Source organism: Cololabis saira, chromosome 6 (assembly GCF_033807715.1).
Source record: "Cololabis saira isolate AMF1-May2022 chromosome 6, fColSai1.1, whole genome shotgun sequence".
Taxonomy (NCBI): domain Eukaryota; kingdom Metazoa; phylum Chordata; class Actinopteri; order Beloniformes; family Belonidae; genus Cololabis; species Cololabis saira.
This window is the reverse complement of record NC_084592.1, coordinates 3,386,071-3,410,928: the sequence shown is the minus strand read 5'-3', so window position 1 is coordinate 3,410,928 and position 24,858 is coordinate 3,386,071. Positions and strand designations below refer to the sequence as shown.

At 41.7% G+C, this 24,858-nt stretch overlaps 1 protein-coding gene across 4 annotated transcripts in view; it reads left to right on the top strand.

The window, feature by feature from the left end:
* LOC133445696 (interferon gamma receptor 2-like) overlaps positions 1-20,499 on the top strand; it is a 37,847-nt gene extending 17,348 nt beyond the window's left edge. The window contains exons 3-9 of one of the 4 annotated variants that reach the window (XM_061723055.1): positions 3,484-3,659; positions 3,764-3,930; positions 4,908-5,061; positions 7,484-7,611; positions 13,791-14,745; positions 14,808-15,396; positions 20,155-20,499. In XM_061723055.1, coding sequence (XP_061579039.1) covers positions 3,484-3,659; positions 3,764-3,930; positions 4,908-5,061; positions 7,484-7,611; positions 13,791-14,483 — 1,318 coding nt within the window. In that variant the 3' untranslated portion in view covers positions 14,484-14,745; positions 14,808-15,396; positions 20,155-20,499. Of the gene's footprint in view, positions 1-3,483; positions 3,660-3,763; positions 3,931-4,907; positions 5,062-7,483; positions 7,612-13,790; positions 15,397-20,154 lie in introns of all 4 variants that reach the window. The other 3 variants (XM_061723054.1, XM_061723052.1, XM_061723053.1) reach the window with 3 other exon arrangements.
* Positions 20,500-24,858: the final 4,359 nt, after the last annotated feature.

The following is a 24,858-nucleotide window of genomic DNA, read 5'->3' as shown; positions in this document are numbered from 1 at the left end:
TAGTTAGTGTTAGTAAACCTCTAGTTAGTGTTTAGTAAACATCTAGTTAGTGTTAGTAAACCTCTAGTTAGTGTTAGTAAACCTCTAGTTAGTGTTTAGTAAACCACTAGTTAGTGTTAGTAAACCTCTAGTTAGTGTTAGTAAACCTCTAGTTAGTGTTAGTAAACCTCTAGTTAGTGTTTAGTAAACCACTAGTTAGTGTTAGTAAACCTCTAGTTAATGTTTAATAAACCTCTAGTTAGTGTTAGTAAACCTCTAGTTAGTGTTAGTAAACATGTAGTTAGTGTTAGTAAACCTCTAGTTAGTGTTAGTAAACATGTAGTTAGTGTTTAGTAAACCTCTAGTTAGTGTTAGTAAACCTCTAGTTAGTGTTAGTAAACCTCTAGTTAGTGTTAGTAAACCTCTAGTTAGTGTTTAGTAAACCTCTAGTTAGTGTTTAGTAAACCTCTAGTTAGTGTTAGTAAACCTCTAGTTAGTGTTAGTAAACCTCTAGTTAGTGTTAGTAAACCTCTAGTTAGTGTTTAGTAAACCTCTAGTTAGTGTTAGTAAACCTCTAGTTAGTGTTTAGTAAACATCTAGTTAGTGTTAGTAAACCTCTAGTTAGTGTTAGTAAACATGTAGTTAGTGTTAGTAAACCTCTAGTTAGTGTTTAATAAACCTCTAGTTAGTGTTAGTAAACCTCTAGTTAGTGTTAGTAAACCTCTAGTTAGTGTTTAGTAAACCTCTAGTTAGTGTTAGTAAACCTCTAGTTAGTGTTTAGTAAACCACTAGTTAGTGTTAGTAAACCTCTAGTTAATGTTTAATAAACCTCTAGTTAGTGTTAGTAAACCTCTAGTTAGTGTTAGTAAACATGTAGTTAGTGTTAGTAAACCTCTAGTTAGTGTTAGTAAACATGTAGTTAGTGTTTAGTAAACCTCTAGTTAGTGTTAGTAAACCTCTAGTTAGTGTTAGTAAACCTCTAGTTAGTGTTAGTAAACCTCTAGTTAGTGTTTAGTAAACCTCTAGTTAGTGTTTAGTAAACCTCTAGTTAGTGTTAGTAAACCTCTAGTTAGTGTTAGTAAACCTCTAGTTAGTGTTAGTAAACCTCTAGTTAGTGTTTAGTAAACCTCTAGTTAGTGTTAGTAAACCTCTAGTTAGTGTTTAGTAAACATCTAGTTAGTGTTAGTAAACCTCTAGTTAGTGTTAGTAAACATGTAGTTAGTGTTAGTAAACCTCTAGTTAGTGTTTAATAAACCTCTAGTTAGTGTTAGTAAACCTCTAGTTAGTGTTAGTAAACCTCTAGTTAGTGTTTAGTAAACCTCTAGTTAGTGTTTAGTAAACCTCTAGTTAGTGTTACTAAACCTCTAGTTAGTGTTTAATAAACCTCTAGTTAGTGTTAGTAAACCTCTAGTTAGTGTTAGTAAACCTCTAGTTAGTGTTTAGTAAACCTCTAGTTAGTGTTTAGTAAACCTCTAGTTAGTGTTTAGTAAACCTCTAGTTAGTGTTACTAAACCTCTAGTTAGTGTTTAGTAAACCTCTAGTTAGTGTTACTAAACCTCTAGTTAGTGTTAGTAAACCTAAAGTTTACTAACAAACTAAAGTTGCCAGAAATACCCCTGTCCCTTCGGTGTTTACTTGGTCTTCTGCCTCCTGCTGAACAAAGCTTCAATCTCAGAGCCGTCCAGGACGAGCCGACAGGGTTGGAGTGGCCCAGTGAGAGAAGCAGAGCTATTTTGGTGCTGTATTGTTAGTACAGTGAATGTTTCCAGCGTGTCCACACACACTCACCTATTCCAACAGCAATCCAGAGTCAACAGTCATGTTGTGGAATTTTGGGAGGGAACAGAAGTTCATTCAAAAAGCTGATGTAGACGTGAGGAAAATAAACAAGCCAAACTGGATGTAAAGCAGGAAATGTTTAGCTTTGAGACGGCAGTGGTAACCACTAGAGAATCCATTTCCCTTTGGGGATTAATAAAGTATTTTGAATTGAAAACCTTGCACATTCCTGTCCTGGACCTTCCCCAGCTGGAGCATCAGCTGAGAGGTGCAGCACGCCTGGACACGTTTCTGGTTGTTACTACAAATAACCAGAGCTGGTAGTAACGAGTTACATTTACTCCATTACATTTACTTGAGTAAGTTTTGGCAAATGTTGTACTTTTAGGAGTAGTTTTGAATCACTATACTTTTTACTTTTACTTGAGTAGATTTGTGAAGAAGAAACTGTTCCTCTTACTCCGCTACATTAGGCTACGTTGAGCTGTTACTTTTCTTTTATCCCTTTTATCCACGTACGCGTCAATCTCATGACATCACTGGGTGATTCTTTGGGAAAAATGTTAGTTTTTGCATGTTTTGTCACATTTACACAGACTCAAACACACACAGAGTTTCTATGAGTTCATGTTTGTTCTAGTTCTGCTGGTTAAAAAAGAAAAGTACAAAGGCTGGACATTTTGTGCTACTTCTGCTTAATTTATTTTTTTATTCTGTTATTATTTTATTTATTTTATTATTTATTTAGGTACTTGAATTTACTTTAAGATTAATTAATTTAATCAATTTTTTATTTTTTATTAATTTTAATTAATTTTATTATTTTATTGATTTAATTTGCCTGAAGATGATTATTTTGTACTTTTGTCTGTTTGAATGGTTTTGTTAAAAAAATAAATCAGACGTTACTCAACAGTTACTCAGTACTTGAGTAGTTTATCACCAAGTACTTTTTTACTTTTACTCAAGTAATTATTTGAATGACTACTTTTTACTTCTACTTGAGTCATATTATTCTGAAGTAACAGTACTTTTACTTGAGTACAATTTTTGGCTCCTCTACCAGCTCTGGGATTAAAGGACCAGACTCCTCCGAGCCTGAGACTGGGACAGAAAGGAAACAGGAACAGAAACACGCACACGCTGTAATTACAGCAGGGAGGGTTGCCAACTCCCTGAGAAATACAAATAAAATACTTCTACTTGAGTCATATTATTCTGAAGTAACAGTACTTTTACTTGAGTACAATTTTTGGCTCCTCTACCCAGCTCTGCAAATAACCCACCACTGTACACAATCACATGCAGAAGCAGGCTACATTTATTTGCCTTTGTAAAAATATAGACTTTCAGGAAATAATTCTGGTGATCATCCACTTTAGTTGTCTCTGTGGTTTTCCAGGTCTTTTAATGTGATTCAGCTCACCAGTGCTCTCTTTTTAAGAATGTACCAAACTGTGAATTTGGCCACATATGAGGTGTTTTGTTTGAATCTTTATAATGGATTTCTGTTTGTTTTTTTGTTCGTTTTGGTTCAGCCCAATGATGGCCTTGCTCAAATGCACTGAGATGTCCTTGGACTTGTGTATTTGTAGCTCCACTCAAACATCTGCTAAATGCCAACCACTGACCTGTGGTTTACTGTTTATGAATTCTAATGTGGTGGCATATCTGTCAAACTTAATCAGACGGCTACAATAATGTTCTGTGTGTATCTTTAATCAGGAGAAGAGATAAAAGGAAATGGACACACCTGTCAGACCTAACTAACTCAACAAAGATTGAGATGAAAGAGATGAAAATGGAGAGTGAATCGTATAAATATCATTTGGCCGTCCGAGCTTCCTACAACGGAACCGTGTCTGGAATGTCCAAGATCACCTTCGAACCTTTCACGGAAAGTAAGTCAACATCCAAGATTCAAAAGGACCAATTTGATTCAGAAAGTGAGGACAACAGGGGTTGTAATAGTAATTGGAGCATTATTTTTTGTAATTGTCATCAGCCGTAATAGGTCCTGCAGAAGTGTCGGTGGAAGGCTGTGGCGCATGTCTCCAGATCAATATTTCACTGCCCCAGCCTTACCAACACTCAGAGGTCAAGGATATGTACAAGCTCTACCAGCCTACATTCACAATCCTGTGGCGGAAAGGTAGAGAAGGAAGACTGGAGGTGAGAAATCAATTCTGCTTTTACTCAGATTTTACTCAGATGCACAAATCATGAGCTGGTTTCTGTCCCAATCTGGGAGCTCCATGAAATGGCTTTCAGAGTGTGGACTATGGCTATGAAAAGTCAAACACTCTTTAATAATTATGTAAGGATAATGCCCAACGAGGTGTACATTAACATAAATATATGGACGATGCGGGGGCGTGAACCGTCCGACGTGAAGTATTTATGATAAAATATTTATGTTAAATATTTATGATAATGTACACCTGGAAGGGCATTATCCCGCTTATACCACGGCCACTTACCACAAAACACAAATATTAAATCAGTTATTCATGCTTTACAGGACTGTCTCAGAAAATTAGAATATTGTGATAAAGTTCTTTATTTTCTGTAATGCAATTAAAAAAACAAAAATGTCATACATTCTGGATTCGTTGACACCCAGTGGTTTAAACTGATACTGCATCATGGCATCATTGTCAACACACACATTTCTTTATAAAACTCAACTCTTCTCAAATGCAGGAACTTATCAGGAGTAATTTTCACATTCTTCCAGATAATTTCGAAGAAAGCTTCTAACCTACAGGACAGTCTCAGAAAATTAGATTATTGTGATAAAGTTCTTTATTTTCTGTAATGCAATTAAAAAAACAAAAATGTCATACATTCTGGATTCATTACAAATCAACTGAAATATTGCAAGCCTTTTATTATTTTAATATAGCTGATTATGGCTTACAGTTTAAGATTAAGATTCCCAGAATATTGTAATTTTTTGAGATAGGATATTTGAGTTTTCTTAAGCTGTAAGCCAGTCATTTCCCTAACCCTCTGCAGGATCAGGTGGTTAGGGTTAGGACGGGGTTGTGTGGGTCACCATGTCCAGGCTGGATCACTAACTCTTGCTCCCACAGCTATCATGTCTGGAACTGATTTTAATAAAAATCTTCTCCTTTGTGCACTTTCAGAAGTTAGAGAAACAAGTACGGACTGTTGTTCTCAACAACTTGGAGAAAGCTGTGGAGTACTGTGTACAAGTACAAACACAGACTCGTAGTAACGCCAACACGCGTCCTTCTGCCTGGACCTGCGCCTTCACCAGCCTGCCGGAGCTCAGTCAGGGTGAGTCCTGCTCAATCAGGGTGAGTCCTGCTCAGTCAGGGTGAGTCCTGCTCAGTCAGGGTGAGTCCTGCTCAGTCAGGGTGAGTCCTGCTCAGGCAGGGTGAGTCCCGCTCAGTCAGGGTGAGTTCTGCTCAGTCAGGGTGAGTCCTGCTCAGTCAGGGTGAGTTCTGCTCAGTCAGGGTGAGTCCCGCTCAGTCAGGGTGAGTCCTGCTCAGTCAGGGTTAGTCCCGCTCAGTCAGGGTGAGTCCCGCTCAGTCAGGGTGAGTTCTGCTCAGTCAGGGTGAGTCCCGCTCAGTCAGGGTGAGTCCTGCTCAGTCAGGGTGAGTCCAGCTCAGTCAGGGTGAGTCCCGCTCAGTCAGGGTGAGTTCCGCTCAGTCAGGGTGAGTTCTGCTCAGTCAGGGTGAGTCCTGCTCAGTCAGGGTGAGTCCTGCTCAGTCAGGGTGAGTCCCGCTCAGTCAGGGTGAGTCCCGCTCAGTCAGGGTGAGTCCCGCTCAGTCAGGGTGAGTCCCGCTCAGTCAGGGTGAGTTCTGCTCAGTCAGGGTGAGTCCCGCTCAGTCAGGGTGAGTCCCGCTCAGTCAGGGTGAGTCCCGCTCAGTCAGGGTGAGTTCCGCTCAGTCAGGGTGAGTTCCGCTCAGTCAGGGTGAGTCCCGCTCAGTCAGGGTGAGTCCCGCTCAGTCAGGGTGAGTCCCGCTCAGTCAGGGTGAGTCCCGCTCAGTCAGGGTGAGTCCTGCTCCGCCCCGTCTCCTGCTGAGACCAGAGCTGGGATAAGGAGGGGCATTTATTCTTTCCTGACATATAAGAAGTGTAATAAATGAGGGGCCGTCGGGTTTCTGTAGGCACCAAGTCTGGGAAGGAGCAGCCTGTGACACATGCACACTCAGATCAGATCTTGAATTGTTCCAAATGTGATACCTACGGTGGCCGAGACCCGCCATTGCTGAAAATTAAAGAAACGCTGCAAATAAAGTAAACGCTTTGCAAATAAAATAAATGCTGCAAATAAAAACAAACGCAGCTGCAAATAAAAGAAACGCTGCAAATATAAAGAAACGCTGCTGCAAATTAGGGCTGCACGATTAATCGTTAAAAAATCGCGATCTCGATTCATGCTTGAACGCGATCTCATTTCCAAATGACGACGATTTAAAAAAAAAAAAAAAAAAAATTTTTTTTTTTTTTTTTTTTAAAGATGGCTGCATAAAAAAAGGACTAGGCCTATGTTCTAGGTTGTTGTAGTCCTGTCATGGTCAACTATCATGTTGTCATGTTTGTTATATTTTGTTAATGATTGTGGATTACATTTGGAGAAACATCTACCTTTCTCATCACCTGACACATATTGCACATAAATATTGTTAAAATTGTTATTGTTAAAATTATTTAAAGACAAGAGAGATGTTTATTGTTTTTATGTTCAATGTCAGCTATTACAGCAAAAAGCAGCCAGAGGAATAATTTGTTGCCTCAGAACTACAGGATCTGTTACAAGTCCCCTTTCTGAAAGGGTGTTCAACTCAGGGAGGAACAAATATTGTTCAAAATTTTTATTATTGTTTAAATTATTCAAAGGTTTGTGTAAAGAAGACAAGAGATGTTTATTGTTATTATATTTTTGTTCAGCTGTTGCAAAGTTAAAGTAATAAGTGCAATAAATTTTATATTGGAAAAAAATCGTGAGAGAATCGTGATCTCAATTCTAAGCAAAAAAATCGTGATTCTCATTTTGTCCAGAATCGTGCAGTCCTACTGCAAATTTAAAAAAAACCACGCAAATAAAAAAGCCACAACGGAAGTGAATTACCGGGGACTATTCTTGCTGATAGATCTGGTTGTTCCGGTCCAAGATCCTTAATCAGCTTCTTTTCCTCCGGCGAACGCATCGTGAAATTATTATTTTGTAATGAAACAACTGAATGTAGTTTTTCTGCTGCCATCGTCTCCTGTCTTGTCGTTGTGACTCCGTTTGTAGTGAGTGACAGTTACAGTCGCACTGTCAGGGGTGTGACTTTAATTGACAGCTCATGAATCACTAAGATTGGATGAAGAATGACAGAAAACACGCTGATTGGCCACGGAGGAGAGTCTTGGAGTAACCAATTAGAGACCAGCATGAAGTCACATGGAAGAAAAGTTTAAGAACATACAATACACACTCATTTGACCATTGAAACCTATGTATTTCTGTCTGCACAAAAAACAACTCTGAATAAACCCAGTATGGGATGGGAAGGCTTGGAAAATTAAGTCAGACACACTTTATGAGTGCACAGATGTGATAATTACTTTTTATTACGTCATTTATGTGTACTGTCTATATTTTTCCCTGTAATTTGAATGGGGGCGGTGCCCCAGCGCCGTCACTGATAAGAAGTAAAAGGACAGCCCCATTACCAGACTCAGACTCTCCTGTGTGTGTTTTCAGGTGTTATTGTGGGTGCTGTTACAGCGGTTCTGATTCCTGTCCTCCTGGTTGTCATGGTGATCTTCCTCTGCCTCTACTACATCGGCTTCCTGGGGAAAGTGAAGGAAACCAAGCCCGGAGCACTGATGGTGAGCTGTAAACCCGCCTATTGTCCTGGGCAAGACTAACTGAGAGTTAGATTGATTTATTTTCACATTTTTGAAAAAAGAAAAAAATACAATGGAATGCGTTTAGAGAAAATAAAAAAAAAGTAATTAAAAAAAAACATAGAAGAAAATGTGCTGGAAGGTCAGAAACCTGAGAGAGCTTATCGAGGGGCCTCCCCTCTATGACTACGTTTACATGCAGTCAGAACTGGGGTTAAGGTCAATATTCCGGTTACTGAAACATTGGGAATAATGTGTTTCCATGCGTGAGCTAACAGGGTTATCCCTGTTTACATGGTGATTAATCATTCAGGATATCTGGATCAAACCAGCGACGCACGGAGAACATCATGACACAATTACCGTCATTTCTGCTTCTTCTTCCTGTATCCAAATTCAAAACAACAACAATAACAGCAGCACGGAGGATAATCAACAGCCCAGTAGAAGTGGTTTTGTTTCTCGGCCCTCTAGTTCTCCTTTTCCAGCGTCTTCCAGCGGAGCTTGATCTGGTCTGGAGTTCCTACAAATGCAGCTTTGCGCAACTTTTCTCTCACCTTCTTGTAAATCTTCTATCCCGGTACTTTCTACCGTCTACAAATGCAGAAATGTTCATATCCTTCATTACATTTATGAAGTGATTAGTCTCCTCCTGGTCTTGGTTTCTCCGTGTTTATAAGAACTTCCTGGACTCAAAAGACCAGGATTCCTTGTGAACAGAACATGTGCAGAAAACTAATTCCTGTTCCGTTTGATGGGGATATTCCGTTTGGTGTTTACATGACCCAATATTCAGTTAGAAAAGGAGTAACCCAGGGCTCATATTCAGGTTTTTAAAAACCGGAATATGAGCAACTTCCAGTTATTCAAAGGGTTATTGCTAATATTCCGGTTAGAAAAGGGTTATTGATGCATTTAAACGTAGTCTGTGATAAACGTCAGACACTAAAACAAGAAATACTTTAGAAAAAAAACACAAGATGGTTAAATAATAGTTAAAATAGACATCACAAAAAATATGATAAAAGGAGCAGAATGTAGCATAAACCAAAACAAAGAGCATCTGGATATCTAGTATATACAGTGTACCGTTTACTTCTATGTACTTGTATGTACATGTAGAGACGGACACACAAGCTACAGCAGACCTTGATGGTTCTGGGTCACCTGCAGTGTTGTGCTAGTTACTAGTTACCATTACTAGTTACTTCATTAAAAAGTAACTCAGTTAGTAACTCAGTTACTTAGACCAAAAAGCAAGGAGTTACTATGAAAAGTAACTTTTTAGTTACTTAACCCTTGTGCTGTCTTTGGGTCAAGGGAGGGTGAAGGGAGAAAAGAAGGAATGAAGGAAGGGAGAAAAGATGGAAGGAAGGAAAGAAGGAAGTAAGGAAGAAAGGGGAAAAGAAGGAAGGAAGGAAGGGAGAAAAGATGGAAGGAAGGAAAGAAGGAAGTAAGGAAGAAAGGGGAAAAGAAGGAAGGAAGTAGGAAAGGGAGTAAGGAAGGGAGAAAAGATGGAAGGGAGGGAGAAAAGGAAAGAAAGCAGGAAGGAAAAGCAAAGAAGGTAATAAAGGAACGAATGACGAAAGGGAGGTAGGAAGAAAAAGGAGTAAAGGAGGAAAAGAGGAAAGGAAGAAGGAAGGAGAGATCATGGCAGGAGGAAAGAAGGATAGAAGAATTGGGTCATTTTGACCCAAACACAGTACAAGGGTTAAAAAACATTATTTTAAATGCTCCCATTAATGCCCCTTTAGCCTTCATTTCAGCAGGTACTGTATGGATTTAGATTGTTTCTGATTTAGATTCATTCTGCATTTTGATTGGCTAAACAGTCTCCCCGCTTCTTCACTTCCTGTGTCAATAACGTTGGTTGCTTAGCAACAAGCTGAGAACGACCAATGAGCTTCAGCAGCAGCTCAAGAACCTTTGATGAATCGTTCATTACAGTCTCAGATATAATCCATGGTGTCGGTTTAGAAGAATCTTTTTGCCCAGAAGAAAAAAGACAGAAAACAACTGCCCATAACTATTTTCTTCTCTGGAAAAAACACTCCTGCACCGCGGCTTTAGGAGAAAAAGACGCTACAGAGTCTGGATGCAGCGGCTCAGAAGAGCAGTGGAATAGCAGACCACCATCCTCTTACTTCCTCTTGCTCTCAAAATCTGCTCAGGATCCAGTCACAAACTCAACAAAACTGCTAAAATAATCAAATGTGGAACTCTACTAATTAGATCTCCCTCATCCAAATTTCTACATCTAAATTATACAATACAATAGGGGTGTAACAATATATCGTGCCATGAAATTTAGCGATACAAAAATGTCACGATACGTGTCGTGGAGGTGACAAACTGTATCGCGATATTGGATTATTAATATTAATCTATTGTGTTGACTAGTAACGACCGCGCCTCGACCCGCGGACCAAAATGTTCCTCCGCTCAGAAGAAACTAGTACCGTTTTGGTCCCGATCACGGGACTCTTGGGGGTTTAGAGCTCTGAACTTTTACTGATGTAAGGCTGGTGTAGAGTTAAGCCTTACCTTATTAAATTAAACCTTTTTGGGGTGGTGAGTAGGATAAACACGGGGAAACTTCTGCTGAGTTCCAGTGTACTTTAATGTCCCTCAACAGTGTAGGATTTTAGAACATCAATACAGCACCTAGTGCCGTACTGTGGCGTATCACTCCGCCCAATCTAAAACAGACTAATCACTACAGATAAACTGACTAGTGTCATTATAGTCCCTGATTTACATCAGAATATAAAGAATATATTTATAAAATAATGAACCCTGAATTACCAAAATAACCTTCTTAACAAAAATAAATCTGCTCTTACACTTATAAGGTGACCATGAATCAATCTTTTTAGGATGTAACATTGTATGTATTTATTTACTTGTATTTATTTATTTAATTTTAGTTGTTACATTTCTGGAAAAGAAAAAAGTCAAATCATACATGAGAGAAACTATTCAGTTTGTGGCTAAATATTTGTACTTGTATGAAACTGAAGATCATAATGCAAACCTGACATTTACTTTTAGTTCAGTTTGTGGAAAATGGTTGGCCTGGCTTTCTCTTTAAAACTTAAACAGTTATAAAGCATTACAAACTGTAACAATAGGGCAAACGCACAGTATTGTTTTATATTTTATGTCTTGCAAACAATTTTTTCCAGTCATATGTTCCTCATTCAAGGTTGTTTAAAAAAATACTGCTATAATATCGTATCGTTATCGTGACCTCAATATCGTGTATCGTACCGTATGGTGAGATTAGTGTATCGTTACACCCCTAAATACAGTACACTGTATTGTCCCCATAGTGCTGTGACCTACACGCCTCCACGGAGTGATGAAACTAAACAGACATAAAAGATTGCGCATACTAACATTGTAAACTACAAAATATTGCACATAGGAAGGTGTAAAACATATTTCACTTACTCTGTGGTTCCATCATAAAAGCTATTGCACACCCCCTGCAGCCTCAAACAACTAAAGGATATGGAAATGGGAACACATGAGTATTTAAATCAATTCCCTCATTCTCCCAATTCCCTCAGTTAGTCTAACAGAAACCTGGCTATGTCAACATGAATAAGTTACTTAGAAGAAATCTACAGCGTCCTGTCATCTTGATTTTCATGACATTGGCGGAAGAGGAGGCGTGGAAACCTTAGCTTTGTAAAATCTTCCCCTGATTCCAAGTATTTCATTAATTGCCCTGATTACCAGCTATACTTGTTTTGAAAGTGTCCCCCTCTGCCTTTCTGAGCCACTCAAGAAATCTCCAAAATCCCTCCTTCTGCCACACTGCGGAATACAATTTCAAGAATAAAGTCGAAATTTCGCCTTTTTTCTCAACATTTCAACTTTATTCACAAAATTTTGACTTTTTCTGAACATTTTGACAATCTTCCTCCTCTAAAATATTATTTTTATCTTTCTCCTGCCTGGCCCTAATACTCTTCCGTAGTCGTCTGTCGACTGAGTCTCCTCCATGTGATCTGCTCAATTCCAGTCATCCTTCAGGAGACTTTTATATCCATGTTGACATAGAAAAGGACGGGGTCAGCATTACTTTCAGTTCTCTATTGGATTCAGTTGGTTTCTATTAAAAAAGTCAAGTAAAAATAGACTGAACCACTGCCACTAGCACACACTTAACATCTGGCGTTAATCTAGACAAATGAGTGAGACTTCCTCTCTGCCCAATCATTTTTTACTAACCGCCTCCATGTTCCCAGGACCAGACTCTGCACCCATGGGTGACAGGGATTTTATGGCACTTTTATACCAGTACCTACTCAGCGCGATTCGACTCGCCACGCCTCGTCTGTTTTTAGACACCCAGATCAGAAGTAGGAGGTTGGAGTGAAGCTGCTGTGACGTATTTGATTGTGTATCTAAAGGAAGAAGACAACAACACTAAGGATGTAGAACCTGTAGGAGATGATAGATGTGCTGCTGGGTCTGTGGCTTGTGTTCCATATCAAGTTAAAAAATGCGAGTGAGAGAAGCTTCAAGCGGCGATGTTTTTTTTTAAATTTTGTTTATCTCAGCGCTGCTGAAAAGTCAGCTGGAGCCGTGAGCAGCTATGAAGAGACAGAGCTCCTGGTAGATCTGGTCGTTCCTTATCTCCGTCTAGATCCCTTTTTAATTCTCTCCTCAGCACCAGGTTTATGAACATCTGACCCTCAGAGTTGAATCATGAAACAGACTTTTGCTGCCATTGCTGGTTGAATAAAATGAACAAGAATCCGTCAGAGTCTCTTTCTCTGATTTCCTCCTCCTGACTCAGACGTCTGACTCCAACCCCCCGACCAATCGGTGGCCTGTAGTGTGATGATGTCAGATACAGCCGACTCTGCAGCTTAGAACCTCAGCAGAATAGATACAGAAAAGTATCTACTCAGCACGTTTGACCCCTAGTGGGAAAGAACCAAACTGAGTAGAGGAGAGTCGGGCTGAGTAGGTACTAGTGGAAAAGAGCCATTAGTGTCGCTGCCCCACGTCTCTGGAATGCCCTCCAAACTACGGACAATTTTAAGAAGAGGACTAAAAACCTTTCTTTTTAGCAAAGCATTTTATCACTAAACAATGCTGTTGTTTTTTTCCCTAGTTGATGTTTTTAATTCTTTTATTCTCTTTTCTGCCATGTCTTGACTTTTTACCCCTTTTATCTCTTATCTTGATTTTATTATTTCTGTTTAATTATCAAACTGTAGCACTTTGAGATTCTCAGTAATGTAAAGTGCATAAAAATAAAATGTGCTATTAGGACCCGAGTACTTACAGTGGGAAGGCCCTATTGTATCTGTAGGAAGGTTTTTCTTGTTTTTTGTCTCGTTTTTATTTTTCTGATGAAACGAGGGCCTTTTTTCCCCCTAAACATGCCCCAAAAGTCACCAAATTTTGCACCAAGCCAGGCCTGGCAAAAAATGTGATATTTAATGGTTTGCATTAATGGGCGTGGCCTAACGGCTCAACAGCGCCCCCTAGAAAACTTTGTGCCTCAAGCCCCACAATACGGTTTGACGTACATGCACCAAAATCGGTACACACCTGTATCATGTCACAACTTAAAGAAAAGTCTCTTGGCGCCATGGCCGAAACGAACAGGAAGTCGGCCATTTTGAATTAATCGTGTCATTTTGGCGCAATTTATGCCATTTCTTCGGCCGCTTCTTCGCCCGAACCGTAATGTGCACCTAGGTGTGTTATACATCAAAATGTGCGTCGCAGGATAGAGACACACATTTTGATGTTTTCTCTTTCAAAATCGTTACCGTGGCGAAGATAGACGGCAAAAAGCGCTCCCCCTTCATCTGATTGGTCCATATTTGATAGTTCCTACTTTCTGCAATAACTTTTGAATGGTTTGACATAAAGACTCGCGGGTGGTGTCATCGGACTCGGTTTTGAGTCCTTGAACATAATTGGTGCAAATTAGCCCCGCCCCTTCATCTGATTGGTCCATATTTGATAGTTTCTACTTTCTGCCATATTTTTTTAATGGTTTTAACATAAAGAGTCATGGGTGGTGTCATCGGACTCGGTTTTGGGTCCTTGACCTTTATTGGTGAAAATCTTATGCGTGAGGGCCCGTTCATCGCTGCTTGCAGCTTTAATCATTATTGTTTCTGTTGCAGATACTTCTGATCCAGGGCAACGTGTTGAACCCGGACAGCACCCCCTCAGACTGGATCTCCATCATCCCTGACCCGGACAGCCAGAGGAAGCAGTACCCTCCCACCACAGAAACTCCCGCCAGCAGGGACGGAGACTCGTCAGAGGAGGACATGGACGAGGAAGACGAGGACCAGAAGATGTACATGGACAGAAATGCAGAACTGTCTGGTGCTGATACTTCCAACCAGGACTCTGATTGTGCACAGAGCTCCCAGGCTGTAACAGAGCATTCTGGGAGTTTGACGGAGGCGCCACCAGGACCAGAGGCAGGATCTGAAGCAGAGGAATCACAACTTTTTATCCAGAAAGATGGTCCTACCGGAGTCCAGGGACAGGTGGCCGCTGAGGAGGAGGAGGAGGAGGAGGAGGAGGAGGTGCTGCAGGACGTCTGCAGTAACATCAATCTGTTCTCTGTCACCCTGCTGTCAATGGCTGGAAGGGAGGACGGGGAGGAAGAGGACGAGGCAGGAGTCTCAGGTTCCCTGAAATATCCAACATCAGTCTCAAGGAGTGGACAAGACCAATGGACAGCAGCATCCCAGATGCTGAAGACATCTGAGGACATCTCTGAAACTGTACACATGTGGGAGGAAGAGGGGGAGGAGGAAGAGGAGGAAGAGGAGGTGTTCTCTTCATATCTGGGAAACAGGTGACACAGGGAAGCAATTTCTTCTTTGTGAACATGAGTGGGGCCCCAGGTCCTCTACGTGAACACGAGTGGGGCCCCAGGTCCTCTACCTGAACACGAGTGGGGCCCCAGGTCCTCTACGTGAACACCAGTGGGGCCCCAGGTCCTCTATGAGAACACCAGTGGGGCCCCAAGTCCTCTACGTGAACATGAGTGGGGCCCCAGGTCCTCTACCTGAACACCAGTGGGGCCCCAGGTCCTCTACCTGAACACCAGTGGGGCCCCAGGTCCTCTATATGAACAACAGTGGGGCCCCAGGTCCTCTACGTGAACACAAATGGGGCCCCAGGTCCTCTACGTGAACACCAGTGGGGCCCCAGGTCCTCTACGTGAACACCAGTGGGGCCCCAGGTCCTCTAAGTGAACATGAGTGGGGCCCCAGGTCCTCTATGTGAACACCAGTGGGGCCCCAGGTCCTCTACCTGAACACCAGTGGGGCCCCAGGTCCTCTACCTGAACACCAGTGGGGCCCCAGGTCCTCTACGTGAACACCAGTGGGGCCCCAGGTCCTCTAAGTGAACACCAGTGGGGGCCCAGGTCCTCTAAGTGAACACCAGTGGGGGCCCAGGTCCTCTATGTGAACACCAGTGGGGCCCCAGGTCCTCTACCTGAACACCAGTGGGGCCCCAGGTCCTCTACCTGAACACCAGTGGGGCCCCAGGTCCTCTACCTGAACACCAGTGGGGCCCCAGGTCCTCTACGTGAACACCAGTGGGGCCCCAGGTCCTCTAAGTGAACACCAGTGGGGCCCCAGGTCCTCTAAGTGAACACCAGTGGGGCCCCAGGTCCTCTAAGTGAACACCAGTGGGGCCCCAGGTCCTCTAAGTGAACACCAGTGGGGCCCCAGGTCCTCTAAGTGAACACCAGTGGGGCCCCAGGTCCTCTACCTGAACACCAGTGGGGCCTCAGGTCCTCTAAGTCAGGGGTTCCCAACCTTTTTTGTGCCAAGGACCAGCAGAAGTATAAACAAAAAGCTCAGGGACCGGCTGACAATTTGTCAAAAAAAAAAAAAAAAAAAAAAATGCATTTTAAAATGCAGGCTATCATTGTTTTACTAACTTTACAATGGTTTCAGGTGCATATATTTATCCACCAACAGGTGGCGACAAGCACTCATTTTACGAAAATAACAGCCTATTTCAATTGCCAGACCGCCGACATTTTGGCCCCTTTTATTGCTAAAGACAATATTATTTCAATAAGCAACTCACCCAGTGATTACAGCCTATCATTTCTAAAAGTAAATGTAGAGATCACGCTTAACAAAATTTTGTAAAATCTAAAACCAAACAAGAATATACTTGCCCAGACCAACAAGAACAGAACAGTTTGAATGTGATCATAAACTTATTTATTGACGGTATATTGATAGAGTTCCTATTTAGCTGTACACAAGACTTGTCAGATGTTATCCTGCGGTTCCATTAACAATATGCAATTAGAATCAGAATACTTTATTGTCAATGTACCTGGGTACAGTGAGATTTGAAGCAGCATCACCTCTCCAGTGCAAGACAATTAACAGTAGTGCAAACAATAAGAAATAAGAAATATAAAAAATATAAAAAAAAGGTTAAGGTGCATTTGAATGGGTTTTTTTTTTACAGATGATAGTATATATACATGTAGGAATATTGCACAGAGTCCGGGAGAAGTATTGCACAGTTAAAAAAAAACAGTAACGAAGATAATTCACTTGTTGTTCAGGGAGATTATGGCTTTGGGGGAAACATTTTTTTTGAGTCCGTTTGTTTTTGACCTGATGACTCTGTAGCATCTTCCTGAAGGCAGCAGGTCAAACAGGTCAGAGCCGGGGTGAGAGCTGTCTTTAATGATGTTACTGGCTCTGCTGAGGCAGCGGGAGGTAAATGTCCGTCAGGGGGGGGAGAGGGCAGCTGATGATCCTCTGCTTTCACCTCTGGAGCCTTCCTCTGTCCGCAGCAGTGCAGCTGCCGTACCAGACTGTAATGGAGTACATCAGAATGAAGAATGAATTATGCATCCAAAACAAACACAATGTTCAAAACCAGGATACAAAACAAAAAACTTTATACTAATGAATAACTTACTTAAATTAGTGTCAGTGAGACCCCTGGGGCTGTTTGCCGGCCACAAGGACGTCATACCGGGGCGTGATAGGAGACAGTGAGACGCGCAGGGTATTCCTCACATCCAGTCTGCTTCTAAGTCTGGTCTTAGTGATGGTCATGGCAGAAAACCCTGCCTCGCACAAATACGACGTTGGGAATGGGAGCAGCGTCTTCAGAGCGAGCGTGCTGATCACGCTGTATTCTCCTGATGCTTTGATCCAGAAGGATGACAGTGATGTTGAATCAAAAAGTGTTTTCAGTCCTCCGTCATTCCTGAGGTCAATCAGCTGGTCGTCTTGTTTTGATGGGAGCCGGTCTCGACCATCGTCGTTTAGAAATGGGTCACGCATCCATCCTTTGCCATTCCTCGGGTCCTTTGCAGTTGGAAAATAGCGCTCAAACGCATCGGACAGTGATGTCAGGTGGCTGTGTATCACCCTGCCAACTCTCTCTGGCTCTTTCGTAAAGCTGGACAAGTTGTTGAACATGTCAAAAACACCCCGGTTGACGCGCTGTGCCCAGGTTGCCAGTTTGGCTTTGAATCCGGCGATTTTGTCTGCAAGTCTGAATGTATCAGCCATCCTCCCCTGCAACGTCAGATTTAAGCCATTCAAGGCCATGAACATGTCGCTCAAATATGCGAGTTTTGCCAGCCAGCTCTCGTCACTAAAATGCTCTGCTAATGGTGACTGTCGGTCGTAGAGGAATTTCTGCAACTGCTCCCTTAACTCGAACACTCTGGTTAAGGCTTTTCCTTTGGACAGCCACCTAACCTCTGTGTGTAGAAGAAGGCGCTTGTAATCGGCATCCATGTCCTCGCACAACAGTTCAAACAGCCGCGAATTCAGGGCATGGGCTTTGACGTAGTTAATTACCCGTATGGTGTTGTTCAGGACTGTGTGGAGTTCAGGGGACATTTTCTTGCTTGCCAGCATCTCGCGGTGAATCATGCAGTGAGTCGACTCACATTCCGGCGCCACTTCTTTCAGCTTGGCAGTGAACCCGGACAACCGGCCAGTCATCGCGGCAGCCCCGTCAGTACAGACCCCGACACAAAACGCCCAATCCAGTTTGCCTGCAGCGTATTCTTTCAACACTCTGAATATTTCGGAGCCGGTGGTTGAGCTCGGAAGTGAAAGACAACAGAGTAAATCTTCATGCACCTCATCTTGATACACATATCGGACGTACACCAACATCATTGCTTTATTTTCCACATCAGTAGATTCGTCCACTTGTATTGCATACCATGGAGATGCTTTTATTCTGTCCAGCAATTGTCCCTCAATATCCTCGGCAATGTCATCAATTCTCCTGGCAACAGTATTGTTGGAAAGTGGAACCTTTCCCACTATGCCAGCTGCTTTTTCCCCCAAAAGTTCGAGGCAGATGTCCTTTGCAGCGGGCAGTATTAGCTCCTCTCCAATTGTAAAGGGCTTTTTAGCTTTTGCAATCCGGTGAGACACGAGATATGAAGCCCTCGTTGCAGCGACGTTAGCTGATGTTGTGGCCTTTAAAACTCGCTTCTGGCAATCCAACTCACGTTTTTTCCTTTCGAAAAAATCCACTGGTTTGTCTTTGAGAGAAGGATGTTTTGTGTTTAAGTGTCTTTGGAGCTTGGATGGCTTCATTGCTTCGTTGGCGAGCGTTTCTCCACATAAAAAACATAGTGGGTTTGGCGCCTCCAAATCGCCCGTTGCAACAAATCCGTATTTTATATACACAATGTCGTACTTGCGATTGAAGCTTTTGCTTTTCTTCTTGGTAGGATTTTCCACTTGTTCATCAGCATTTCTTTTACTCGAACAACCAGGAAAGAAACGGCTCATGGAGGTTTGCTGAGGTCCGCTCATCTCTGCAGCTGACTGTACCTGCACACACATAGACACAAGTACGTTTACATGCAGCAAAGAGATCAGATTTCTGATAGTATCAGATTACAACATGCAGAAAGATCGGATTGGATTATGGGTTACTATTTTGCAACAAATCTGCATTCCCAGTTGCAGTGTTTACATGCTGTTCAGAGATCAGATCAAGAGCATGGCTGATTCTGTGATGCTAGGTGGCGCTGTAACCATTTCAACAAAGAGCCACCTCCAGTTGACTTCCACTTAACAACAAGTAGAGAAGATGAGAAACTACTCGACAACGTAAAATATTGACTGTGTGACTGTTGTAATAAGTACCTGTAGCTGCTAAAAGGCTCTGGAGAGAACACTTGAGCCTCCGAAGTAATACTACACAGGCCACGTGGTGCTACCCCGGCGGTTAGCATGATGCCATCACACTCAGATTTGGGCTAAGCATTGTTAACAAACACATAAACACGACGGGTTGGCTATATGGTGGTTACTCCGAACACCGAAATAAATATTACCTAACTAACAACTATATGGAGGAAATAATGATCTCGGCTGTGAGTTTGTACTGAGCAGTACGTTCACATGCAGCAGAGAGTTCGGATTTCTGATTGTATCAGATAAAGACATGCAGAAACAAAACATGAAAAGTTTTCTTACCGAATCAGGGCAGATGATAAACAGCGCTGAAGAAAATGAGGCAAAAAAAAACACAGGTAGTGGTGGTGGATGGAAAGTCCGCTGAATCCGCTCCGCAGGAAGACGAATTCAAAATGGGACCGAATGAGCTTTGCCGAGGTGAGATAAGGTGAGATGAGACCCCCCCCACCACGACGTCGTGACGTCACGACGCTCCTGTGCGATTCCTAAAAAATAAATGATAAAATAAAATAAAACGTCTCGTATTTTTTCTCCATCAAGTGGTTGAAATGGGTTCTGGATGGCAAGACGTACTCTGGGTTGAACTGGTGTATCATCCGTGAAACCCGTCACCATCAACCATGAGAGCTGCTCATATCACAGATCAGCTGCAGTTATTGATCAGTGAGGGCAGTCTCCTGTTGCGGGGTACACGTCTGCTTCTTTTGCAGAAAGGGGTCCATGGTGGCTCTTCATCGGTCTGCATGCATTTAATTTAAAATACTTTTGTCAGGCACAGTCAGGCATAACGTTAAAGCTTTCTTTTAAAGCCAAAATACGCTTAATATCTTACCAAGCCGATTCGTTCAACTGTCCGACGTGATTTCCCTTCAAATGCTCCTGCATTACAAACGTGCTCCGGTGATAAGCAAGGTCTCCTTTGCAAACCTTGCAAGTCTTCTTTTATTCGCCGTATCCAGGCTAAAATGCTCCCGAACATTTGAAGTTTGAAGTTTTGTTACCCGCAGCTGAGCTGGGACGCAAAAAAAAAAAGGCTGCGCTGAGAGGCTGTTGCGCAACTCTCCGCAGGGATTGTATGAGGTGAAGTGAAGTGAGATGCCTCACTCCATTGGGAAAAAACCGTCTGGTGACAATTTTGATTATCGCTTTTTTGTCGACAACGTCGGCGCATCGTTGCAGCCCTAATTATGATCGGAACCCAAGCCATTCCACGGCCCGGTAGTAACGGCTCTACGGACCGGTACCGGTCCGGGGACCGGGGGTTGGGAATCACGGCTCTAAGTGAACACCAGTGGGGCCCCAGGTCCTCTAAGTGAACATGGGTGGGGCCCCAGGTCCTCTATGTGAACACGAGTGGGGCCCCAGGTCCTCTACGTGAACACGAGTGGAGCCCCAGGTCCTCTACGTGAACACCAGTGGGGCCCCAGGTCCTCCCTCACTCGCTATTACAAGTGCAGTAATATCAACGTATTTTACAAACTTGTAACATGTAAAGCTGGAAATCTGAAATGAAAGTGTCACAAATGGTTCAAACTTTAGTTTAACATCAACTCAAACTCTGGACTCTTCGGGAGCCTGTACAACTTTGCAATATAATAGAATTGTTCATATACTGCTGGAAAAATAAATATGATCAAAACTTAACAAACAGTTGTCTCGTATTTTCTTTGCATCTTTATCAAATATTGAATATTGATGAGGCATTGTGACACCGTGGCTGACGTGAAACTCCAGCTTCCTACCCCCTGCAGGGCCGACACCTTTGAACAGACTTGAACCACGGGAATGCCATATGACGAAGTTCCTGACTGACTGATATGTTAATACCAACTCATTTAGCCACAGACTTGAATAACGAGAACACCCTATGGCGTAGTTTCCAACTGAATGATATTCATGCCCAATGCCCGAGGACGGCATTTGGCCACAGATCACATCTGACTGTAAATACCCTTTAATTGCTTTTTGTCTTTCACCTTTGGCTTGTTGATTCTTGCCTTTTGTGCTTTGAACTTACTGTTTAAAGAGTCATGATTTCAACCATTCGTGGTCAAAACACCAACCCAGACACGCTCTGTGTAGATCTGCTCACCGCCGGCTTACTGAATAAAACTCACTACACCACAGCGGACTTCTGAACTGGATTTTATATTATTCTTCAACAATTTGGTGCTGTGCCCGGATGACAATAGACCTTCGATGGAAACTCCCTTTTCCAGACCAATGACACACCAGTGACTTCTATCCAAATTATTGAGAGGTAAGGGGTCCGTTTACAAAATCCCAAATTATTGTTGCTGGGTTGTTGTCGAAAGTCTGTGAATTGGAGTGCCAGAGAATGGTTGACGTCATCCCAAAGTTTTAGGTAAGTTCGCTGTGTGGTTGTGAGCAGGGGTTATTGAGAAGGTTATTGTAGAGATGTTTAGGAATGCTTTCATAACACTTGAATTTGATTGTGTTATGAGAATGTTTCGCTTCTCCTGCCTTAGAATTTGACTTGCTCTTCTAAAAAGGTTTAATATCTTGGGTAACATTAAAGAGAGAATGGCCAGAGTGCCATGTAGGTCTGGGTACCAAGAGAATAGTCCAGTGGGACTTATAGCATATGCAGGACTTGAGGTCCATAAGAAGAGTTTGGAACACTGAGAAATTTGTGGGAAATAGACATATATGTAGAGGAACTGGTTTTAATAAGTGGGGATGATTTTCTCTCCCAAATACTTGGAGATATATTTCATTTCAGTAAGGATCTGACTCGCTCTCCTTACATCAACAGGAATGATTTGTATGCTCTGAAGTAGACTAATGATTGGAAGAATTAGCAAGTGATTTGTGGGTAAAAGTAAGTGTAATTGAAGGTTTTTTGGGAGGGATCTTACAGAAAGTAAAATGGGAAGTTTTTTCAGTAGAGAGTCAGAGAAAGAGTTGACTGGTCCTATTAAGTACATGTACGATAATTACGGTACCGATAGTTTTATTTGTTACTTATTCTTATATGAGGCGTACCCACATGATTTGAAGTTTAAACAAATAATATTAATACTGTAGGTGAGACTAAGGGTTCAGGTATGATAGCCGTCGCCATGGGGTTTTTTGACCAAACACAAAGGAGGCAGAACTTTGGGAACTCACCAGTTTATTAAGCTGAAGGAGTCTGTGTGGTCTACAGAACAAAATAACAGATCCATAGAGAACAGTTAGGCTATCTGCAATAAACATCTATACTAAATAACACCAGAGTATCATAACTCTCTCCTGCTTTCATAATAACCTTACAAAAAGTATTATTATAACAAATAACAAATTTAGGCAAATTAATAAAATAAATACCACAATAATGTACATGTTTTAAAATTTCTTGGTAATATAACTATAACTAAATAAACAGGTTTGTATAAAATGTATCCAAAGTAAATTCAACAATCTGCCTTCAAATGATCGCCCAATGTGGCAATATAATAACACTTTAAACAGGAATACAGGTAAAACATGTACTTACTTTTAGAAATACATGCACACAGTTCAATTCAATTTTATTTGTATAGCGTCTAATACAACAGATGTTGTCTCTAGATGCTTTCCAGAGACCAGAACATGAACATAGAGTTTACACTACCTAGAGATTTACCAACACCAGCTAGAGGTTTACTAAACACTAACTATAGGCTTTACTAAACAGAAATGTTTTAAGTTTAGTTTTAAAGGTGGAGGTGGTGTCAGCCTCCTTAACCCAGATTGGAAGTTGGTTCCATAGTAATGGTGCCTGATAGCAGAACGCCCGCCCTCCAAATCTACATTTGGATACTCTAGGAACTACGAGTAAACCTGCACTCTGAGAGCGGAGAGCTCTGACAGGAACATAAGGCACTATCAGGTCTTGTAAATACTGCAGAGCTAAACTGTTTTGGGCTTTATACGCAAGTAATAATATTTTAAATTGGATTCTGAATTTTACGGGTAACCAATGGAGCGACGCTAACACTGGAGAGACGTGGTCTCTCCTGCTAATTCCTGTCAGTACTCGTGCTGCTGCATTTTGGATCAGCTGGAGCCTATTCAGCAAATTACTTGGACATCCTGCTAACAACACATTACAGTAATCTAGTCTAGAAGATACAAACGCATGAACTAGTTTTTCTGCATCACTCTGCGAGAGGATTTTCCTAATCTTTGCAATATTACGGAGATGGAAAAAGGCTATTTTACAAACCTGATTGACATATGGTTTAAACGACAAATCCTGATCGAAAATAACACCAAGGTTTCTCACAGTTGCACTGGAAGCCATCGCAACACCATCTAATCCCTTCCTAAGATGCTCTGGACCAAGAATGATAACCTCTGTTTTATCTGAATTTAGAAGCAGGAAATTTCTGGACATCCAGTCCTTGATGTCCCTAAGACATGCCTGAAGTTTAACCAACGATTCTGTCTCATCCGGTTTCATAGACAAATAGAGCTGCGTATCATCAGCATAACAATGAAAATGTATGCCGTGATTCTGGATTATACTTCCCAACGGCTGCATGTATAAACTGAACAAGATTGGCCCTAGCACTGAACCCTGCGGAACACCATAACAGACCCTTGACTGTTCTGAAGAAACCTCATGTACATGAACAAACTGGAACCTGTCAGATAGATATGATTTAAACCAACGTAGAGCTGTCCCTTTAATCCCAACAACATGCTCTAACCTGTGCAGTAAAATGCTGATCAGTGTCAAAAGCAGCACTGAGGTCCAGTAGAACCAGTATGGACACTAATCCCTTATCTGAGGTCCAGTAGAACCAGTATGGACACTAATCCCTTATCTGAGGTCCAGTAGAACCAGTATGGACACTAATCCCTTACCTGAGGTCCAGTAGAACCAGTATGGACACTAATCCCTTATCTGAGGTCCAGTAGAACCAGTATGGACACTAATCCCTCATCTGAGGTCCGGTAGAACCAGTATGGATACTAATAAGATAAGATAAGATAAGATATCCTTTATTTTCTCCCTCAGTGGGGAAACTTATTTTGTTGTCGGCAGTACACTTAGCACACACATGTAGGGGAGGGGTAAAAAGACTGAAAAGTCAGAAATAAAAAATATATAAAAAATACAAAAATATACGTATAAAATATGTATAACCACAGAATATGAACAGTATATACAGTTGGTTGAAAGAAGAAACAGTGCAGAAAAAGCAGGTGGAGTGTTGTGAGGTAGACTGGCAGATTGGCAGATATTGCATATATTATATTATTGCACATCTTATATTATTGCACATCTTATATTATTGCACATATTATTGTCCACTATCCCTTATCTGAGGCCATAAGGAGGTCATTGGTGACTGGAACCAGTGCTGTCTCTGTGCTATGATGCATTCTGAACCCTGACTGAAAGACTTCAAACAGATCATTTCTATACAAATAGTCACATAACTGGCTTGAAACTTCCTTTTCCAGAATTTTAGACACAAATGGAATGTTGGAAATTGGTCTATAATTGGCTAAGGTGTCTGGGTCAAGAGAAGGTTTTTTAAGTAAAGGTTTAAACACAATGGGCCGGTACAGACCAGTGCTACATGTGTCTGGCTAAGGCTCTGGAATCAAACTGGTAAAATTAACCTAAAACTACTGTTTTCTGCTCCGGTCTCCTCCTCTTCTCCTCCCAGGGCTTTTCCAACACACCAGGTTCACTGCATGTGCAGTCAGCCCTGATTGGCTGCTGCTCAACGAGAGATGGGAGGGTGATGCTCATGCACACCATGATCTCATGTCCACTCTCACCCCAGAGTCTCTTAAACAAATACTTTCTCCTCATTTAACACTGATGACAGAGACTTGAGGAAAGGAACGTTTACAATCAAATCCCTACGCCATCACCTTACCAACATAATATACAATCAAGAAGATTTTTGACAAACATATTATTTGTTGGACTGAAACTAAATGTCTTTTTTTTTTTTTTTTTTTTTATTTTCACCTTGTCTGCACACATATTATTGATTGATAC